The 20,009-nt window shown below is 37.8% G+C and overlaps 1 protein-coding gene across 2 annotated transcripts in view; it reads right to left on the reverse strand.

Annotated features, from left to right (window-relative positions):
* The window catches only part of ADIPOR2 (adiponectin receptor 2), a 46,308-nt gene that overhangs the window by 4,724 nt on the left and 21,575 nt on the right, over positions 1–20,009 (reverse strand). Inside the window, exons 1-5 of one of the 2 annotated variants that reach the window (XM_026868379.1) lie at positions 19,063–19,298; positions 5,006–5,128; positions 2,971–3,142; positions 2,123–2,309; positions 886–1,073 (exon numbers count right to left, since the gene is read on the reverse strand). In XM_026868379.1, the coding sequence (XP_026724180.1) occupies positions 886–1,073; positions 2,123–2,309; positions 2,971–3,142; positions 5,006–5,128; positions 19,063–19,230 (838 nt within the window). In that variant the 5' untranslated portion in view covers positions 19,231–19,298. Of the gene's footprint in view, positions 1–885; positions 1,074–2,122; positions 2,310–2,970; positions 3,143–5,005; positions 5,129–19,062; positions 19,299–20,009 lie in introns of those variants that run through there. The other variant, XM_026868380.1, reaches the window with a different exon arrangement.

Consider the following 20,009-nt stretch of genomic DNA (forward strand, 5'->3'; position numbering starts at 1 on the left):
TCTCTCAAGAGCAAGACAACAAGGAGAGTCAACAAAGAGATTATTTATCATATACTGTACAAGTAGGCCTAGGAAACAGGAAAGTAGCATCTGCGGCTCATCTGATCTGCCATATACAAGAACATGGTTTATTCATTCAGATTTTAGCAGTAACTACAGAAATCTTGCTAAAAAAAAAAAAAAGTGTGTGGGGGAATAATCATGTCCCATCCACAGATTTTAAGTTTGAAAGGCTCATTTCTCTGAAGGTACACCCATAGCTTGTCCAGGAAATCTAGATTTACTGCAGACAGCATGTGCAGGTTAAGTAACAAGAAATATTACTATTCAACCCAGCTGTGTGCACATTCCATAGCTGCCCCCTAAAGCTTTCTCTTTCTTCCTACCTCAGGACATGAAACCAAATCAGACTTTGTTCTTTTGATCATGTGAAGAGAAAAGCTAGACTTTTTGTCTTAAATATGTATTTTATCTAGACAAATAATTCAGATTAATTCAATCATTCAATGATTTGCTAGTGTCTGAGCCTAGTATTAAAAACCAAGACAAACAGTAGAAGTACACATACACACACCAAGCAGTCAGTCATTTCTTGAGAGGACAAAGTTGCTAGCTATAGCTAGAAATGCTTTGCACTACCTTTCCTACTGCATGTGTTACTGTCCATTTCAGGAATGCACTTCCAAGGACTTGCACCAGCCCTTATCTGTGCATTCAGCTGGCTATAATAAATGCTGAAAGAAAACCCATCAAGCTCCCAATCCAAGAATATTAGCTCTCTGTAAAATTAAGCTGTCTGAAGTCTTTCCAAGATGGTTTTTCAAAGTGGCAAGTAGGAAGAAGGAAAAGTAGCCAAGAAGCAAAACAGTTAACTTTAGGTCTTACCTGCCCTTACACCCCGGTATTCAGGGGTTGCAAACATGTCCCATTGTGAGACAATTATGGCTGCGATGCCCAGGACACAAATCACAATCAAGTAGATGAAGCAAGGCTGAGGGTTGCAATAAAAGGAGTAGTACAACCATGGTACAAAGCTGCCCATTATGAGAAGTGCAATGCCAGAATAATCCAGCCTAGAAGGAAACAAAAATCAATTTGATAAGAAATGCGAACCTTTGAAAGTCCTCATACCAATACCAACACTCTTCTTTAGTAGACCAACTGTCTACATCCCACTGCAAAATGAAGTCATCCTTACTATTGCAACTCACTTCCTGATGACAACTCTTCCACCAATGCCCTCCTACAGTAATGGATTACCTTGATAGATGGCTACTAAGGCCATTTTTGGACAGTCATCAGCAATGCATACAGCAGCCTTTAGACCAAAGCTGTCTGAATAAAACTCAGATTTAAGCTTCAGATGAGGAAAAAGCAGCACAAGAATCCTCTGAACACAAAAAAAAGGGCACTCAGTATGTTTTGAGAGCACAAGCACTTTAGTATCTGACAAGCTGAGTCAGGCATCAGCTTAAGTGACCACTGGGGAATAATGGCACCATTTTTCAACCATAATGTTTTTCTACAAACCAGTGAAAAAAAAGGAATTCCTACAGCCATTGCTTTTTACCACACCCTGGCAAAATGCTCCTAACGAAAGATGCAGTTAATTTTACAATAGGGGATTTTAATTGCTGGGTTACTTTAGAGGTGGTCTTGCAGATTACACAATCCTAGGATGAATAATCTTAAGAAATATGAAGTATTTAGCAGCCAGCCAAAAAAGAACATGTAGTAAAGCCAGAAGACCAAGACATCATAATACACATTGTGGAGCTGTCTTATGTAAATTTAAGATTCAAAGTTACTCAGAACAGTTGAACAAGAAGTGACAGTTGCATTAAAAATTCAAAGTCTTGCAACTAAGCTCTAGGTATATTACTTACAGCAGCAAGATGCATGCACACGCCAGCCAAACAGCTGAAAATACAGGAGTTTTAAGACTAAAACGACAGCACAAAAAGTCATGCTGAAACAAACAATAATTAGAAGTATCTGCATCGAATCTCTGCTTAACTCTGTTCCAAAGTACACGTGGTCATGCAATGAACCACCCCTACACTGGGGCTCCAGGCTTAAACCACAACCCTGTTTGCTATTACCCTGTCCTCTTGGCACTTACTTGGAGAAGAGCCGGGAAACACCTTCTGAGTGGCAATAAACTGTGTGGAAGAGCCATGAGAAGGAGAGGCAGAGTATGGCTCCCAAGAAGAACAATCCAACAACCACCTTCTCCTGCACAGGTGCTACAAAGGACATGTTTGGCCGGAACATGTAGAAGATTCCCAGACAAAGGAAGAACACGCATCCTGAAAAACAGTAAGGCAGAAAGGTGTCAAGTTCATGCATACCAAAAGCTTTTCTTTCTAAAAGCATGACATTATGTACAGAAGCTCTAAACATAGGAGCTGCATGACAACCAGACACACACATGCAGAATAAAGTACTGCCCTACTTCAGTTATGCATTCCAACCACATTTGTCTCAAACTGATGCAACACAGACTTGCATGGATTATGTATTTTTCCTTGTTTTGCAAGATGCCTGACAGCTAGTTGAACATTCTAGAACAATAGAAAAAAATCTGCTGCAAAACATAAGGAGAAGAGCATAGTTCAAAGAAACCCTTTCCCTTCAAGACTCCTTCCAAGTTGAGAACCACTCATAAAAGTGTGTTCCTGTGGCAAGAAATGTGATCTCAATTAACACCTACACACTTAGTAAAAAAAAAAATAAAATATCTACCAGTAATTTATTAATGATTAGGAAATTTTTTATTCATTCATGTTGAATGTCATAATAAGGAAGTCCTATCCAAACCTGGTGGGTAAAATTAAGAGGGATACCAACCTGTTAATTTAACAGGTTACTAGTAGAATGATAACACCGACCACCCCACCCTGCTTTCTATCTTGCTCTCAAAGAAAGAGAGCAATGAAGCCAATTCATGTTAGAGTAAGCTGAAAATACCTAGAAGATGTGTCCAGATGTTACCAGTCTCTGTATGTATTCTGAAGATACTCTTGAAACAAGCCCGGAAGGAAGGCATGGGTGGTCTGTGTCCATGCAACAGGTAGTCGTTGTCCTTCAGCCAGTCAGGCAGAACATCATGGGGAATGACTCTCCATCGGCCCTCCCATACCTAGAAGTTACAAGATTTTAGTTAAATGCAGGTACTTGAGTTCCACTGATGTGTGGCAGAAGTCTGAAAACCCGTATTAGTAAAATTCTTCCAAAAGTTTATCTATGAGTACGATAAACAAAAAAGGGTTGATGTGACATTTCTGGGGAAAAGGCTTTACATTTGAAATATAATGCTTAAGTTACTGCACCCTATTCAAAACAGTATCATTATGAAGTTGAGCTGTACCACCAGAGAAAGAAATACTTCAATGTTTCATTGAACAGGAAAACTATTAGGCTTTTTTATGGCTAATGAAGGGAAAACATTTCATTTGTTTCCATGTTCTGTTATTTTCACAGATCATCCTTTCTATTTAATTGAAGAAGCCTAAACCAAATTCTCTCCAAGAAATAAATACATAATAGCCTGTTCTTCCAACCACAAGCCAATCTGACTACATATCTAGTAGCATTTGGGACAGTCTACCAATAAAGCTACCCATCAGCACTAATACGGGCCAGAAAGCATGAAGTAGGAAGAATACAGGGAGAAGTGTCCAATCCCTTATCCAGGTTGAAAGAAAATGCTTCCACACTCCCAAAATAAATGGTGACAGACCAGTTAAGGCAACAAATCCATGATTCTCAATTCCATTAGATTTCTTCTTTAAAGGGGGAGAAAGTGTATGTGCACACATCTATTCTTGAAGGTGGTTCCAAATGAAAAAAAGTGTGCACAGGTGTTCTTAGCACTGCTTCAGTAACTTAAGATACACACGGTCTTCAGTCTGGCATCAGAGGCACCACTGCTAAGCAGAGGGGTATCAGAGAATTGCTTTATGTACCGGGGTTGTTTCTGCAGTGTTCCTTGCATTTGTCGTCTGGCTAGTAATACAGGAGTGAGCCTGAAGAATCCTGAAACACTAAGTTTAAAAAGCTACATTCTTATTTCAGTTTCAAAAATAAGAGCCCAGAGTTTTAAAATCAATTCACAATCTTTCACGAAAACAAAACTAATCAGAATAACCAACCCAGTTAGACTGGTCCTTAAATACATTAAATAAGAAAATAACTGGTTTACTTCATGAACCAAAATTTGAATTGAGGTAGGAATAGCAGGAGGGAATTAATTTTACACAGTCCACCCTACAGAACATCTAAAAAGGGGAAAAGATGCATAGTAAAAATAAAAAAGCACAAAAAAACCCCCCCAAACAACAACACAACACCCACATAAAAGAGCACCAACTAACAAGTGTCCTCTGTAAAAAAAAAAGTTCATAAAACCAGCAGGAACAAGTATATAAAGGGTCAGTACTCCTTTCACCAAGCAAGGAGGGCCAGAGACTGCTACAGCCCCATGACTCTAAAAAGTAGCAAAAACTGAGATAAGGTCAGTAATTACAAAATCTACAATAGATTTGTTTAGATATAGTCTTAATATAGCCTCGTTTTCTTTCCAAGTAAGGGACAAAGCTTATTCTACAATGGATGCAAATGGTGCTGGAAAAGCAAAATATTTGCAAATCTGAAGATACGTAGGAAAAATTGACCATCTAAATTAAAGTGCCTTGAACCAGAAGGCTTCTATTCTGATTTGCAGTCACAGGTATTTCTCAGGAGAGACTCCTCAGTTGCATGATCAGTTTTAGAATCTCATTTGTAATCCCTATTGTTCTGTGCTTTACCAGTTACTCATTTATGACAGACTGAGATCCTGAGAAGCTTCAGTGTTACTAGCTATAACAAGAGATGCTCATTCAGGGACAGTGTGTACCTGCTCTCCCTCATGTTAGCAGCACAGTTGCTGCAAGTATAGTCTGTTGCCCACTGAAGCTTCCTAAAAAAGGAAGCTACTTCAGCAGTTTCCACATGTTCTTACCTTACACACAAATTCTTCCATTCTCTCCATGGCATGGTGGGCTTGTAGAAGAGGTGACATACCCATAAACCCTTCATCTTCTTGAGGTGACTCATCATTGTGTTTATAATCCTCAGAACACTGCTGGGGAAAAAAAACAAAAAACACAGAGAAAATGCTTTGTAGAAAGATGAACAGAGAAAGATGACACTGTTTTCCATACAAAACTATGATTTGAGGTCTTGACAAGTAAGTGTTCTTTCCCTGCACAGCACTGAGGAAGGAATTCAAAAGAACTAGCAAAAAAATTATTACATTCTTAGATAACGAGCACAACCCAGATGTCTAATCCATTATCTATTTTGCACATGTTTTTATCAGGTCTGGAAGAAAGCAGTGTTCTTCAAGTTATGCTTCATTAAAGCCCAGATATAGAGTCTGAGGCTTGCAGCCTATCCACCTCTAGGGAAGGATTACTTCCTATTTTATGTTTCAATGTCACTATGCCTGCCTTAATGCTTCTATAACATATCTGGCATTTTAGGATAATAAAAGGCAAGCCAAGGAGAGGAATCCATTTACCTTGTTGTAAGTGCTTCATCTCAAGTTTTAGTTCAAATCTGAAGATCTATTCTGCTTAATTGGACACTTCTGTTCAGCTCGTAATCCAGTAATGGACATCTACTTATTTGTTTGACTTTCAAGGTATTTCAGAAACTGCTATGAAACTTTTGCCAGTTAGACAAAGGCAAGTTATCAAACAAAAGCAGTAACGGGCATCAGTTTTAAGCAAAATTCAAGTAAAGAGAAAACATCCATACCACCAAGTTGTACCAAGAGAATTATGAAAACAAAACCAAAAAAACCTTAAGCCTGGATATTCAGCTGGTACACATCACCACTAACTTTATAGGAATGAGGTTTGGTAGTTGTCTAACCTATGTTGACTTATCACATCATTTACATAATATAATACACTCTAGCTTTACATTTAGGAAAAAAGCAGGGGGGCCACAAAAGTTCTGCATTCCTGTTTGCTTACTACAATGCTCATGACCCATCAGAGACTCCATTCAATGCTTCAACTTCCAAGGTAAACAAGTATGAGAAAGCTAGAAAAGAGAGAATGAGGCTTTTGTACCCTTCAGGCTTGATGCACAAAGCTGCCATGCACCTCGTAACCAAGCCAAGAAAGCCCCACAATCTGTAAAGACTGGCCTCCTCCATATTACAAGCCACAACACTTTTTCTCCTTCCTATTCCCCTATCAAGATTATCAAGGATAACAAGGTTATCAAGGTTAACAACTTTGTTAACATGCATTTGTCCCACATTACAGATCTCTTTTAGGGTAAGGCCTTATTAACTATTTCCCTCAACAAGTTAACTGAACAAGTTGCTTAAAACATTGATTTTATTTTTTTTTTTTTTTTTTAAATAAATAAAAGGAGACTTATTTTGGGTTGGTTTTTCTTTTTGAGAGAGAGAAATGACATGCTAATACATGCTTTTGTACCCAAGGCTTGCAGTAGCCACTGAAGCTTCACCTTTTAAAGAGGGGAATCCCCCCCACCATGTAGTTCTTGACCCAATTTTGTTTATCCAGAATGGAGATTTTTGTTATGTAATGCATAGTATATATCCTTCATGTTTTATGTATGATTTCATATTCGTCCACACTAACAACTTGATTGACTAAATGGATCTTGTACATAATCCGTGTCCCCTGTACTGTTTACTCACCTTCATTTATTATTCTAGTTAACACCCCTCTGAGCAAGTCTAGGCAATGATTTAATTTTTTATATCAGATGATTGATATAAATATTGATCAGCTCTAGCCAGATCCTACAGCAGTATAAGACAGTATTAAATACACTCTCACTGCCTAGATTATCCCATTAACTCTATTGAGAAAGGCATCAGGCAACACCAAGATGTAAATAGGATTAATATCCATCTAAAATAGGCACATGTCCTGTTGGACCAGAAGGCACATTAACACAAATTTGGCTTCATTCTGACTCTGCAACATTCACTGACATTATTTCCCACACTGTCAATTTTACTGTCTTTTTCTACTAATGTCTCTGGTTAGGATTCTCAGTTTTCAGCATTCTAAATAATTAACTCAAGGTCACAGAAACATAGTTTGTTTTGCGTTGGAAGGGACCTTTAAAGATCATCCAGTCCAAGCCCTGCCATGGCAGTCTGGATAAGATGGCTCATCTGCACAATCTTACAAACCAAAGAAGTCTTCTGTTTCCAAGAAGACGCCTTACAGAAAAGCAAGGCTGGTGTTTAAGTTCCAACGTACTTGATACAAGAAGCACTGCTATGCCTTTTAGTTACTGTAGAATTCCCTTTCCTAGTACCACACAATGACCAGCTGGAATGGGGTGAACAAGTTAGTAATCCTTAATGTATAAAACTGGGTGGACTGAAGGAAAAAAGGTCCCTTATGGAATCAAAGCCTGTATTCATTGCAGTCTGCCCAGTGACTCAAAGCCAAAAAAATGTTCATTTCCCCCTTTCCACATACTTCCATTTCTAGAACGATGGGAAGGTTTAAATTTGAACAGACTGTAAAGCTTGAAGAGCACAGCTATTTATGAACTAGTCCAAAATCTCTGCATTTTGGCAATGTGCCTACAAACGAATCATTACTGAGCTTCTTTTAGTGATAAAAAGAATTCATATCATACATACAGTCCAGATTAGTGCCAGAAAATGGAATTGATTTTACTATCTCCTTCCTGCCATTAAACTGCAAAATTAGCATTCAAGTAAAAAAGCTAAAGCTCAGCTTCTTAGTCCTTTTCTCACTAAGGAGGCAAAAAATGAGGTCTGTTCTGGAACGTCTGTCCTCTCTCCTTCCTGTAACATGCCATTAGAAAGAACAGTAAACTGTCCTGGAAGCTGGAAATCTATAGTTGGAGTGCAACACCAATGCCAGTTTTCATTTGGAAATCTGAAGGAATCTATTGACCTTCAAATCTTCAGACAGTTACTGAAGGGAAAAAAAAATTACAACTTTTCTGTTCAGAAGGCATATTGTTGTAAAATTTCCATTGTGACAAGTTCCTTTGTATCTTAGGATTCCAATATTCTCTTTTCTTTGGCTGACTGTATTAGAAATTCAAGAATAATTCTAGAACATAAGACACAAGCATATGCTTTAGGACCTGTTTTGAACTATTTCTAAATTCTGCCCACAGAATCACCTTTTAAAATGGGGAACACATTGAGTAAATAATCTTACTTGCCTGAGACTGTGCAAGAAATCATAACCCAAAACAAAACTCTACTACTCTTAATGATGTATGGTATATTCTGAAGCAAGTGCTTCCAGAGTAGTTTTTGCCTTTGTACTTTCTAGATCGCTGGCCAAAAGGATTTTCACTCAGTTAATGATTCAGATGATTTTCACTCAGTTCATGATTCAGATGTTCTTTAATGTCACCAAATTTACCCAATTTCTTTTAAAAGAAATCTTAAATTTTGACTAAGTAATTCTGTGAAATCTTTAGAGCATTTAAGAGTATCTTTAAGTAAAACCTCTCATTCGCTTGTAACCAGCAAACTTGTTGCAATCAACAGCTGTCATTATTCTGCTGCACATATGCAGCAATGCATAGAATCAGTCTTTCATATAAATCAGAAATCATGGCTTCTGTGTACCCACACTCTAGAGGATCTGGACACTTAATTCTATGGTAATGCCAAACAACCCTTCCAATTTCAACCTTAACCCCTTTGCAAATTCATAGTGCTAAAGCTATCAAACACAGTACAGATACCTAATGAGTATCTATGAGTACAGAAGTATAAACACATGCCAAGTTGAATAATAGTACCAGAAAATAAGCTAAACCTGCAGGCCAAGTGACAACGACAGGAAGAAAACAGGTGTACTGGTTTATCCATATTCACTTTATTTTAAGAAGCTTTCCAGATTCTTTTGTGATAACAGTGATAGAAAAGAAGGTAAGAGAAAGAGGTAGAAATCAGACTTAATGATACCACTTTGTACAGAGTTCCAGGCAACACACTTCCAGGAACAGATCATCTTCTCAACAAGAATTTCTGAGTGTACTTTGGTAGGAATAGAAAAGGTTTAATGCCAAAGCCAAGACTTAAAGCAGCAAAGCAAAAAAAGCAAGAAACCCAAGAGCTTAGTTGCACGGTGCCCATCATTAAATGTTTAAACATTAAAATCTCAGTCTTTTATAGCAACGGCGCAGAAGTTTAAAAAGTTTACATTTAGTAGAAGACTTTGTTGCCTGAATACAGTCCAGAAAAGTCAGATCACATAGCTAAAGACCCTGTTACAGAGAAAACTGCAGTAAAACCTGCTCTAGTAAGCATAATATACTTCTCTTGTCTACTGCAATAGCTTAACCTTCTCAAATAGATTAACAGTTTTTATACTATCACTCTCAAATCTGTTAACAAGCGCGCGGTTTATTAATGCCTTTACTGAGGCATGTCAGAAATCAAGTCACAACAGTAGAAAAAGATTCCAGAAACCTTTTCCCACTTTTGAGAAAGTTGTATTCTCTGTACTTCCAAGTGGTAAGTGTAGTTTCCTGAAGTCTATAGTTTCTTGATGTCAGTTGAAAGCTGTCTAGAAAGTTTGAGAGTTTGTACATGACTACTATTAGGCTGTTCAGAAATTAATTTCCATTTTGTAATGTGATTTTCATTGTATATGTTTCAGGAATAGTACCTTCTCAACTGGTATACTGTTATATATTTTTTAAAAGCTCATTTATGAACTTTCACGATGTATAATTAGATTACAATATCAACTGTGTTTTTGACAAATTTTGGAGGTTTGAAGTTTGGATGTCAAAACAGCAATTTTGACAGATCTACTTCTATGAGTTCAAACTTGAACGTAATGCAGCAGATCAAAACATCAGTGAGGTATCTGGCCAGGGAAGTGTTAATGAACAGACAGCGCGACTTTGGTTCCAAAAAGTTTGACGTGGCGATTTCGACCTTGAAGATCAAGGTGGTTGCAGACATCCTTCTGCTATTGACGACGATGAATTGAAGTCTCTGGTGGAAGCAGATACATGTGCAACTGTTCGAGAACTTGCCAAAGAACTCAGGGTAAGCATATCAACTGTTTCTGAGCATCTGAAGATTGGAAAGTCGAAGAAGCTCGACAAATGGGTGCCACACGAACTGAATGAGAATCACAGAAATCACTGTTTAGAAATGACGATAACACTTAATTTTCACAACCAGAATGACCCGTTTCTTGACTGAATTGTGACATGCGACGAGAAATGGATGCTCTACGATAACTGCAACGATCGGCTCAGTGGTTGGACCGCGATGAAGCTCTGCAGCACTTCCCAAAGCCAAATCTGCACCAAAAGAAGGTCATGCTGACTGTCTGGTGGTCTCCTGCTGGTTTAATCCATCACAGCTTCCTGAATCCGGGTGAAATGATCACAGCAGCGAAGTATGTCCAGCAAATCAATGAAATGCATGAGAAACTTCAACGGTTGCGCCCAGCACTGGTCAACAGAAAGGGTCCAATCCTTCGCCATGATAACGTGCGGCCACACATTGCACTTTTGATGCTGCAACGGTTGAACGAGCTGGGCTACAAAACTCTGCCTCATCCACCGTACTCACCAGACCACTCGCCCACTGACTATCACTTCTTCGAGCATCTCGACAGCTTCCTGTGCAGGAGACGCTTCAGAAACCAAGGGGAGGCCAAAACTGCCTTCAATGACTTCATCGCCTCCAATTTTATGCAACTGGAATAAATATGCTCATTTCTCATTGGCAAAAATGTGTTGATTCTAATGGTTTTTATTTCAATTAATAAATTTTATTCTGAGCTAAGATATGCCATTTCAAACATACAGGTTGAAATCGACAATAAATTTCCGAACAGCCTGATACTTACACAGGTGACAAGCAAGTTCTTGTTCATCACTTCAGACTGCAGTTTTGCTAGAAAACATCATTAATCTGTGTTCATTAGAGTGTGCAAACTGAAACATCAATCAGACTTGAATGAAGTCACCCAAGAAACTTACTCTGACAAAAGCAGAGTAAGTTTCTTGTCCCTCACCCCTACCTTCCTTTACATTGCTTCTGGCACCCCTCCAATCCTCATATTTTTGCTAGGTGAGCTTCCTGTTAGATAATAAAGTTGGTTCAGATAACCAAGGGATTTTAAGGAGTTCAAGCTAGTACAACAAAAACAAAGGGAGCATCATCTCCCATTTTATTGAGATCCACTGCAGAATACTTTCTGTGGACCACATGCAAGGCCAAATTTCTTTTTGACACTTATCAGCTGGATGTCAAATAATCTCCAGTCCCCCTTTTTGTAGTGTTCACCAGTTAGAAAGGAGCCCAAGAACTTAGCTAGGCATGGATTAAGGGAACTTAAACTAATGATCACTTCAATAGATTGCTGTATTCATGAAACCTCCAGCATCTTTCAGGACTGCACTTTCAGAAACTTGACAATTTTCACTGGTTGCATGTATGGTATTTAATGCAGAACCAGAAGTGCACACATTAACCAGCAACACTAGTAACCGCAATACAAGTATCCTAAACCCCAGAAAGGGCAGAACTCTTCTGTGGTATGGTTCCTTTTTGAACAGAGCCATCACTCAGTTACGGGCCTAACTGACCATGCACATAACTAGGTAGTATTAAGTTCTGGAGTTAATGAAGTCCCATGTCTCAAAGCTCAACTGTTTGTGATTGGCAATTCACTATCAAGATGACACCAGTGCCCTAAAGCTACCATCACAGGAACTGCCAAAGTATGATGCAGTCTGAATCTGTTCTAACATTCTTGTTACCTCTTTCAGCTGTCCCCTGGTCTTTTGATCTGTGTCCTAACAGGACTCTGCCTTGGTACATCATTGTAGCATAGGCAAGTTCAGAAAAAGTAAATATCTTGATTAACACTGAATCATGGGATATTATACAACTCAGTACTTATATACAATTCTCTTCTTAAAATACAAGTAAGAAAACATATGTCACTGCATTTACAATACCACTGTTATCCCATATTAAACTGAAGTCAGAAAGTCTAGACACGACTTGGGGAGTTTTTGCTCTTGTTTATCTTGATCTCATCAGATGAATGATTAACAGTGTTTAACATGACATTCAAGTCATTTAATGTTTCTTGGGGCAGCATGCCAGAATCAGTAACTTGAGAGCATTCAGCATGATGGCCAAGATACATTCAAGGCCATAATATAAAAATGCTATTTTTCTAATTACAGTCCTGTAACGTCCTTTTCAGCTAGCCAGATTGCTTTTTTTTCAGCAACTCTTCTGTGCCCATTCTGTCAACTGACCTTTTATCAACTGGTCTTTTTACAAAAGAAAGCAGCAATAGGTGGTGTAATGCCATGCCATAAGAGACTGTTGTACATTTTTCAGAATTTCGTCAGCTTATGTTTTTTGGATTGTAAGTAATTAACTGGAAAACCACAGCACCGTAAAACTTTCCCTGACTTCTCCTAACTTTTACATATACCAAATTATTCTAAAACAACAGCTTTGTCATTTAGAGTTTACATTCTCTCTTAATATGACAGGCTTGTAAACACAGACACAGGCTAACTACATTCACTCTCTAAGCAGCGTGTGCAAAGATGGTTTTGCTGTCACGGGACCAAAAAAAAGTCTTTTCATTAGTGCTGTGCCAAAGACCCTTTCAGTCTATTGGTCAAAATGCTAAGTACTTGAAGGTTCCTGGAGTTTAGTATTTTACCTTTGTAGGTCACCTTCTTATAAAAGTTACACTCCATTTAATACAGCACTTGGAAACAGTTTTATACAACTGGTCATGGGTGACTGCTTGCTGGCACTCATTAAAAACAAGCACTAATATTTAACACTCGTTTAGCAAATAGTCCTAGGACAAAGTCACATTTTGGCTTCAGCAACTTTGCTAATACACCCTTATTAGAACTAGCTCCCTTCTTAAATATCTTCAGATGAAAATGGTCTGTTGAATCTCTAAGTAGTAGCAACTACTGATTTTTTGTCAATGTTAAGTACTTAATAAGGACCAAAGACATCAATGTCCGCTTTGTGTTCCTCAGCACACTTTGGGGAAAAGCCTGTAGAAATTAGCTTCTAGTACAGATGATTCTCATGTGCCATTTTCTAGTCCTCTGTCATTGTTAAAAACCTGACAGCAGAAAAAGAAAACAAGCATGCTTGGTTTACAGAAGAAAAAGTTCTGATAAAAAAATAAACAAAGAGACTGAAAGTGTACTGCTGAACTTAACAGCAGAGTCAGTCAATCTAAAACAGAGTAAGGTGCAAGTTAACCCACTACAACACTATTTTCTCCTGTTTTCTCCTGTATCACTGTGAAAGGCCATCACGTTCCCCACTGCTGTCCAAATAAGGCAGATACAATCTCTAGGAGAACAAAGGCAAAAACTGTGGAATCTAACCCTTGTTCAGGGAAACAGCTGCGCCAGTGAATTATAAACAAAAGCACTCCCTCCCTCTCCTAGTTTCAACACATAGCACAGCAAGCAATGGTTACAAAACCAGCTGGCAGGCAGCAAACTCAGCAGAGTACCAACACTTCTCTCAAAGAGCTAAGACTCTCCAGACTAACAGGAGACAGTTGAACCCAGCTACAAACCAATAAGCCATAACCTATTACAACTTTCTTGTTAACTCACATGAGAGTTTTCTGGGAGACAGGGCAGATGCAGAGACATGGCCATTTCCCACATTACGACTCTTCTGGTTGACTAGGTCACCAGTTTCTGTCTTTTCTGCAGACACTCAAGCTCTAAAAGCCTGTTAATAAACCAGGCACATCAACTGTCAGTGAAGGATGTGTCAGCATTCAGCCAATTGAAGCCTGTGGATCCTGGAAACCATCTCCATAGACATATCGCATGTCTTCATACTGTTTAAGTGGGAATACTTGGAAATACTCTGCTCTGTGTATCCAAAAATGCTTTGTTGTATAGAGAAGAAAAAAAAAAAAAACAAGGCAAGATACTATAGTCAAGCACTTAATTCAGTGACTAGCAGTCTGAGTAAAATATGCATTACTTCCAGAGCTTAGAACAGTAAATGAAGGGGAAATTCAGATGTTAAGATCTTTTGATCTTAAATAAAATGCCAATTGACATGCTTTCAAAGACATAACATTCTCTCCTGAGAGTTGCAAAAATAAAGAAAAGGAAGAGGTGATAAAGAAGTCTACAGAATAACACATTTTTAACATAAACTGCTTTAAAAGAAAGGCAAATACGTTTTGGTGAGACCTTGAATTCTGTTGTTATACCAGGCCTCTCCCATACACACTCAGAGGACAATTTCTACCAATGAAACCTATAACACAATACAGGAAGAAGGCAAATACAGAAGCAGATGCCAAGTTTTTAATCATAACTTTGAAGTACCAACAATAAAATGCTACACTGAAAATAAAGTTACATGGTTTCAAACTGAGCAAGACACTTGCAAGTAAATCTATAAAGGAAAAAAATTTAAGGCAATCAGAATTTATGAATATCAGCTACAGAAAGACTATTAAGACTCAAATGTCTATCTTTGGCCTTCAAGACTTCACCTAAATCTTTTTCACTCAGATAGCATGCACCATATAAAGACATTTTATACGCACCCTTCTGTCAATGACAAAACTATTATTACAGTCAGTTTCTGTAGATAATATGTACACACTTCTGTAACAGAAAGGCTTTGAATAAGTTCTATGATTCAAGCTAAAAGCCTCGAGTCATTTGTTCACCTTCAATTATTCTAAAACTTTTCTTTTGTACCTGAGAATCTCATACATCCTTCTGCCTCTCTCCTTCAAGTCAGTTCAGTATCTATGCTCTAGAAAGACTCTTGTAGCTACATGTACCTATTGTGAAATTTGCCAGTGGTCAAGTAAGTGCCGCTTGAAGTCAAAATCCATGCTCCCTGAGAAGCACTCCAGATGAGTATTTGCCCAAATTTCTTCTGTCCATTCAGATGACTTGAGATCTACACATACCTCCTACCAAACCCTCACTGTAGGTTATCATACACATAGGCATACTGCAGTGTCACAAAGGACAACTGCACAATGCAGCTCAACTGCATGAAAGGAATCATCATTGAGGAACATTAAAGCCTGAGGATTGGAATAAAGGCAAAGAAAATGGTTCTTTTGTTTACCTCCTGTCACTGACAGGTTAAAGCATAAAACGGAAGAGTCAAGCACAGGTTTTTAGGGCTGCATGAAGAGCCCATTCATTAGGCTATAAGAAGTCACATGCATTTGATTGTGTCTCTTAACAAAGCCACAGTAAGAGAGACTTGTTTAGGAATTATTGCTGCTGGAATTACAAAGGCAGTTAAGACACAAACTCTAGATGCTGTCCCACAGGCTAGGCAATCCAGCATGCTACAGGAGGGAAGCACCTCCTGAAAAATGCCTTAGCACATACACAGTGTATGTAAATTAAAGAAAGGAAAAAAGTTTAAACTGCTGAAAGCATGAGAAGAATTATGCAGCTTGCCTAATTCTTTTCTCACAACCAAATCCTTAACATTCAGATAAACAGTCACTAAGTTATAGAAGGTACACCACTAATCTACCACTACACTACTTGCATGTTTAAACAAGATAGCAAGATGTGTATCTCTTTTTTGGAACAGATCCTTGGAAGAGTGAATAATCTAAGAACATATATGCACTCTAGGACAGAGCACAGTTATGGGATAGAATACAGACTGAGAGGTTCAAGTGTAAAAGGATATTGATTTTATATGATCCAGATCTTCTCATAAGCATTATTATAAAGCTGGCAGAAGGATGCAGTTTTATTATTATTTTGGAAGCATGCTCAATACAGCTAATAAATCTTGGCTACGTGTATTCAGTGAATGTTACGGTTTACAGAAAGTAGGATCTTTAATGTAATTTTTAGTTCACAGCTATGTAACCACTCTGGTAGGTTCCTAGTGCCAGGGACAAAGGCCTCAGAAAAAACTTTTAGGACTAAATTTGATTTCTTAGTATCACCTCCATTTTATTTTTTTTTTTCCATGAAGATGCAGTACTTCTGAAGGGGACCAATATTTTGGCCCATCAAAATGAGAAATACATAGTATACAATGCAAGCTGTGGGGGAGATGGAAAATAATTCCGAACAATACAATGGTATGCTTCCACGTTATCTCCTTAGGAAAGACTATTAAAATAATTCAAAACCAGCTACCACCTCTTAAGAGCTCAGACTACTTCCTCCTATGAGTGGAGCAGAAAGATATACAAGTAGGTAGAACAAAAGGAATCTTGTACAGGAGAGTTTGGGGCAGATTTTATATAAATGAAAGAGTTGCAATGATATAAATAAGGTAACAGGAAGCAACAGGAAAAGTAAGCAATGCATTTATCACAGGATAAAAACATACACATTTTTACACTAATACCTCAAAAGTCTTAGGCCCAGTAAATATAGGGGAAGTATTGTATTTATTAGAATACATCTACATTATGATATTCAGGAAAGTCAATATGATTAGCTTGTCACAAGTAGAGATATTTAAAAGCAGACATCTAAAAGCATATTAAATGACCATGGTTGTTCTACCATCAGGACACTATATAGCTCTCATTCACTTTCCTTCTCCAGCATAGGAATTCCTGATTGTTACCACCAGCTTCAACGTGGTTGCATTTAGCCACTAGAATACTAATGTAGTGGGAACCATTTGAGTCCTTTTACAAGGCTATGTTTAGCTTGTGTGCCCAAGTACTACTGCCATCTACAGAAGAACAATAACCTTATACTACTGTCATATAAACAGCCTCTTCAAAACCAGAGGAAAGCTATGCTTTTGAACTAATAAGTCATCTCTACTGAGGCAGTTGCATGTAGCCAGAAAGTACAGTAGAGCAGAAAAGTGAATCCTAGTTGGCATTTGAGCAACAGCTATGCTGAGGCTTATATGAGCCAGAGGAAGCTATATAGCATAATGTTTTTTCCATATTATTTTGAATACTGCAGTATGTCACGTAATAAAGGCTGTTTGGCAAGCTAATAGTGGTACTTTTGACAGCAGAGTGTTTTGGGATGATCCATCTAAAGCATCAATTATTCAACCTTTAAGAAAAAAATTTAAAGATACCACAGTATTAAAAACAAGAAATCACAGAGGACAGGAATAGGCTGATAAAAAAAGTCAAAAAAGCAGAAGACCATATAAGGCAGAGAAAGTGATGCAGTTCAAGATCAAACAACAAGGCCTAAATGGCAAAAACAAATCTCTGTGGCAGCATTTTAGGATACTGGGAAGAGAGAAGACACCAAATACAAGAAAGCTAAATATCTGTAGTGAGCCAAAACAAAAGAAACAGATACTTTTGTCATAAGGATGAAAGCAAACAAAAAACCAAAACAAAAAAGACGACACATGATAAGAATGCCTGAAAAACCAGGAGAGAATGAGTGTACTTTAACTATTTTATTTTCAAAATTCTAAAATTAAACACTTTGACTCATCCAAATACTTCCTATTTAGCTGAGCAAATGTACAGAAAGAATTATAGGTCATAATCAGTTATGGACTTTTACTTTGGGCTATTCCATCTGCAAGCAAGAAGTAACTCACATTATTCAATGTCAGAGACAAGAATGAAAACAGTCTTCAAAAAAGATGGTTCCAAACACACTGACAGATAAATATATGTACATTCAAATTATATGCTAGTACAACTCAACTTTTTCTTCTAACATTAGCAAATTCAGCTATTCGTTAAGACTTTGCACCTTATACACATGCTTTACAACCTTCCACATAATACAAAGAGAAAGACTAAGTAATTTCCTGTTTGCGTGATACTAAGAATGTCCTACAGAAGCTATAGCAGTGTACAACTTAACGGTGCATTGGTTTGGCTTATTAGACATGAATACCTGTTCTGACTTCTCATTACAAGGACACTTGAAACTAAATTCCATAAGGGCTCACACTAATCAAGTTAAGACAGCCTAATACAGGTTCTGATGTCAGATGAACCATGACAGTGGTCCATGCACACACCCAGAATCTGTGACAAATGCAATTACAGCAACAGCTCAACTCTTCTGCACAGGAGGCTACATTAAGGAGCATCAGCATGTTTTTGCTGCTGGCTAAAACCACAGACTTGCTGTAACCGAGCTGATACAGTAAACTCATTAAGCCACGATAAATTTAATAGTGAGTTTAAGATTAATGCCTCTTCCACTTAACTGTGCTGATATCCATCTGTATATATCCTGGGAGAAGCATTAATTACAGTTCTGAAACTCTCTAACCAGAAGGTACTTTCCAATGCTTGGACATTACCTTCATATAACACCTAATTTAAACTGTGGGACGCTTTTTCTGCAGGATGTTGTGGCTGCTGAAGTTTATAAAGGTTCATGCACCAAAAATTCAAAAACATTGCCACTGGCTCAGATCTGTGAGCCACTGATTACTAAATAATGGGAGAGTGTTCTAATGAAGTAACAAAACATGCTTCCCCATCCTTGTACTCTTACATAGTCATTCTTCCAGCAAGAAGAATAGTCATTCTTCCAGCAAGAATGCTTGTAAACAGATTCTTCTGTCCTAATCTCTAAAATGATAGCAAATAGCAAATTAGATTACTTATCTGAAGTAATAAGATTCAGATTACATTCAACCAGAATCAATATATCTTCTCCTTTCACTTATAATTAATTAGAAGTTACAGAACAAAAATCTTTTGATATGAGCAGTATCTCAGCAGAGAGCAAACACTGGTTTGTTCTCTGTTCAGATACTGCTCATTTCTTTGAGAAGGGAATAAAAAATATAAAGTTGGTAAATTTACATTTATGCTCCATATTGTCACCCAAATTCCAATTCATTCAGCTGAATATTTCCAGTGTCTTCCTGGTTTTATTACAATTATTTAGCAGGTACAAAGAGGTTGTTGGTTCACGGTTCACATTTCTGGAACTTAAGAACTGAAGCATTTACAACAAAACTCATTTTTCCCAGAAAACCTAACAGATAATCATATAACTTACCTTTTCCTGGTCAGAAGACAGAGGTGGCTCCACTAAAAGAAGCCTCTGCTCAGAGCTGTCCTCTTCAAAGGCTGCCTGTATTGTTGCAGTGTCAGACATGTGTCCTTTTCTGAGCCGTAGACCTGGCTCTGGAGAACCAGCATTATCGAGTTCCGTTAGTTCATTCATGAGATGCTGGGAGCCTTCTCAAATATTCTCTTTCCTCTTGGTTCGGTTTGGCTGATTATGTGTTGTCTCTGAAAGACAAACAGTTTGTATAACTGAACCGAAGTTAGAGTGTTAAGAGTTGGCTGGAAGAAGAGCATGCTTAAAAGCTACCAAACAGTATGACAAATGCTTTTATATGTGCCCAAACACCCACTGGATCAATTATATAAATTTCTACACTGCTGGACAATGAATTCTCATGTTAGGATATGAAAGTATCAGTGGTCACAAGTTAAACAAAACTTTGAAAGTGAGCTCCATAAAACTAAACCTACAGTTTAGTGCAGTGATGTTTTTATAAATTATTTTTATTTTTGCAAAGTTACAAACACTAGGCTATTAATACTGTTTACAAATACAGTACTTATCACAGCACTCTAATTACAAGCTTTCTGTCAGTATGAAGTTCATGCTCAATCATCTGGGCTAGGTTTCACCAAACTAGGACACTAAACACTGGTACAGCTGCTCAGGTAATAGCAAGCAAACAGAGTTCAAGCAGCAACTAACTTCAGACAGACTGCAAGGAAGGCAACAGTACACACAGTGATTATGTTTCCCTTGTTTAAATTAACATGTTCACAATTACTGCTAGTAATGGGTCTGTACCTTTACTGGTATAAGGAATTAGATCAGACAGAATTAAACTCCATTCATTCCATCACAGCAATAAGAAACAGATATTTCCCCCAGAAAACCTTAATCCATGTTTTCTACTCAGAAAAGGAACTACATTTTAC

Source organism: Athene cunicularia (genome assembly GCF_003259725.1).
Source record: "Athene cunicularia isolate RWA chromosome 1 unlocalized genomic scaffold, athCun1 chr1_part2, whole genome shotgun sequence".
Taxonomy (NCBI): Eukaryota; Metazoa; Chordata; class Aves; order Strigiformes; family Strigidae; genus Athene; species Athene cunicularia.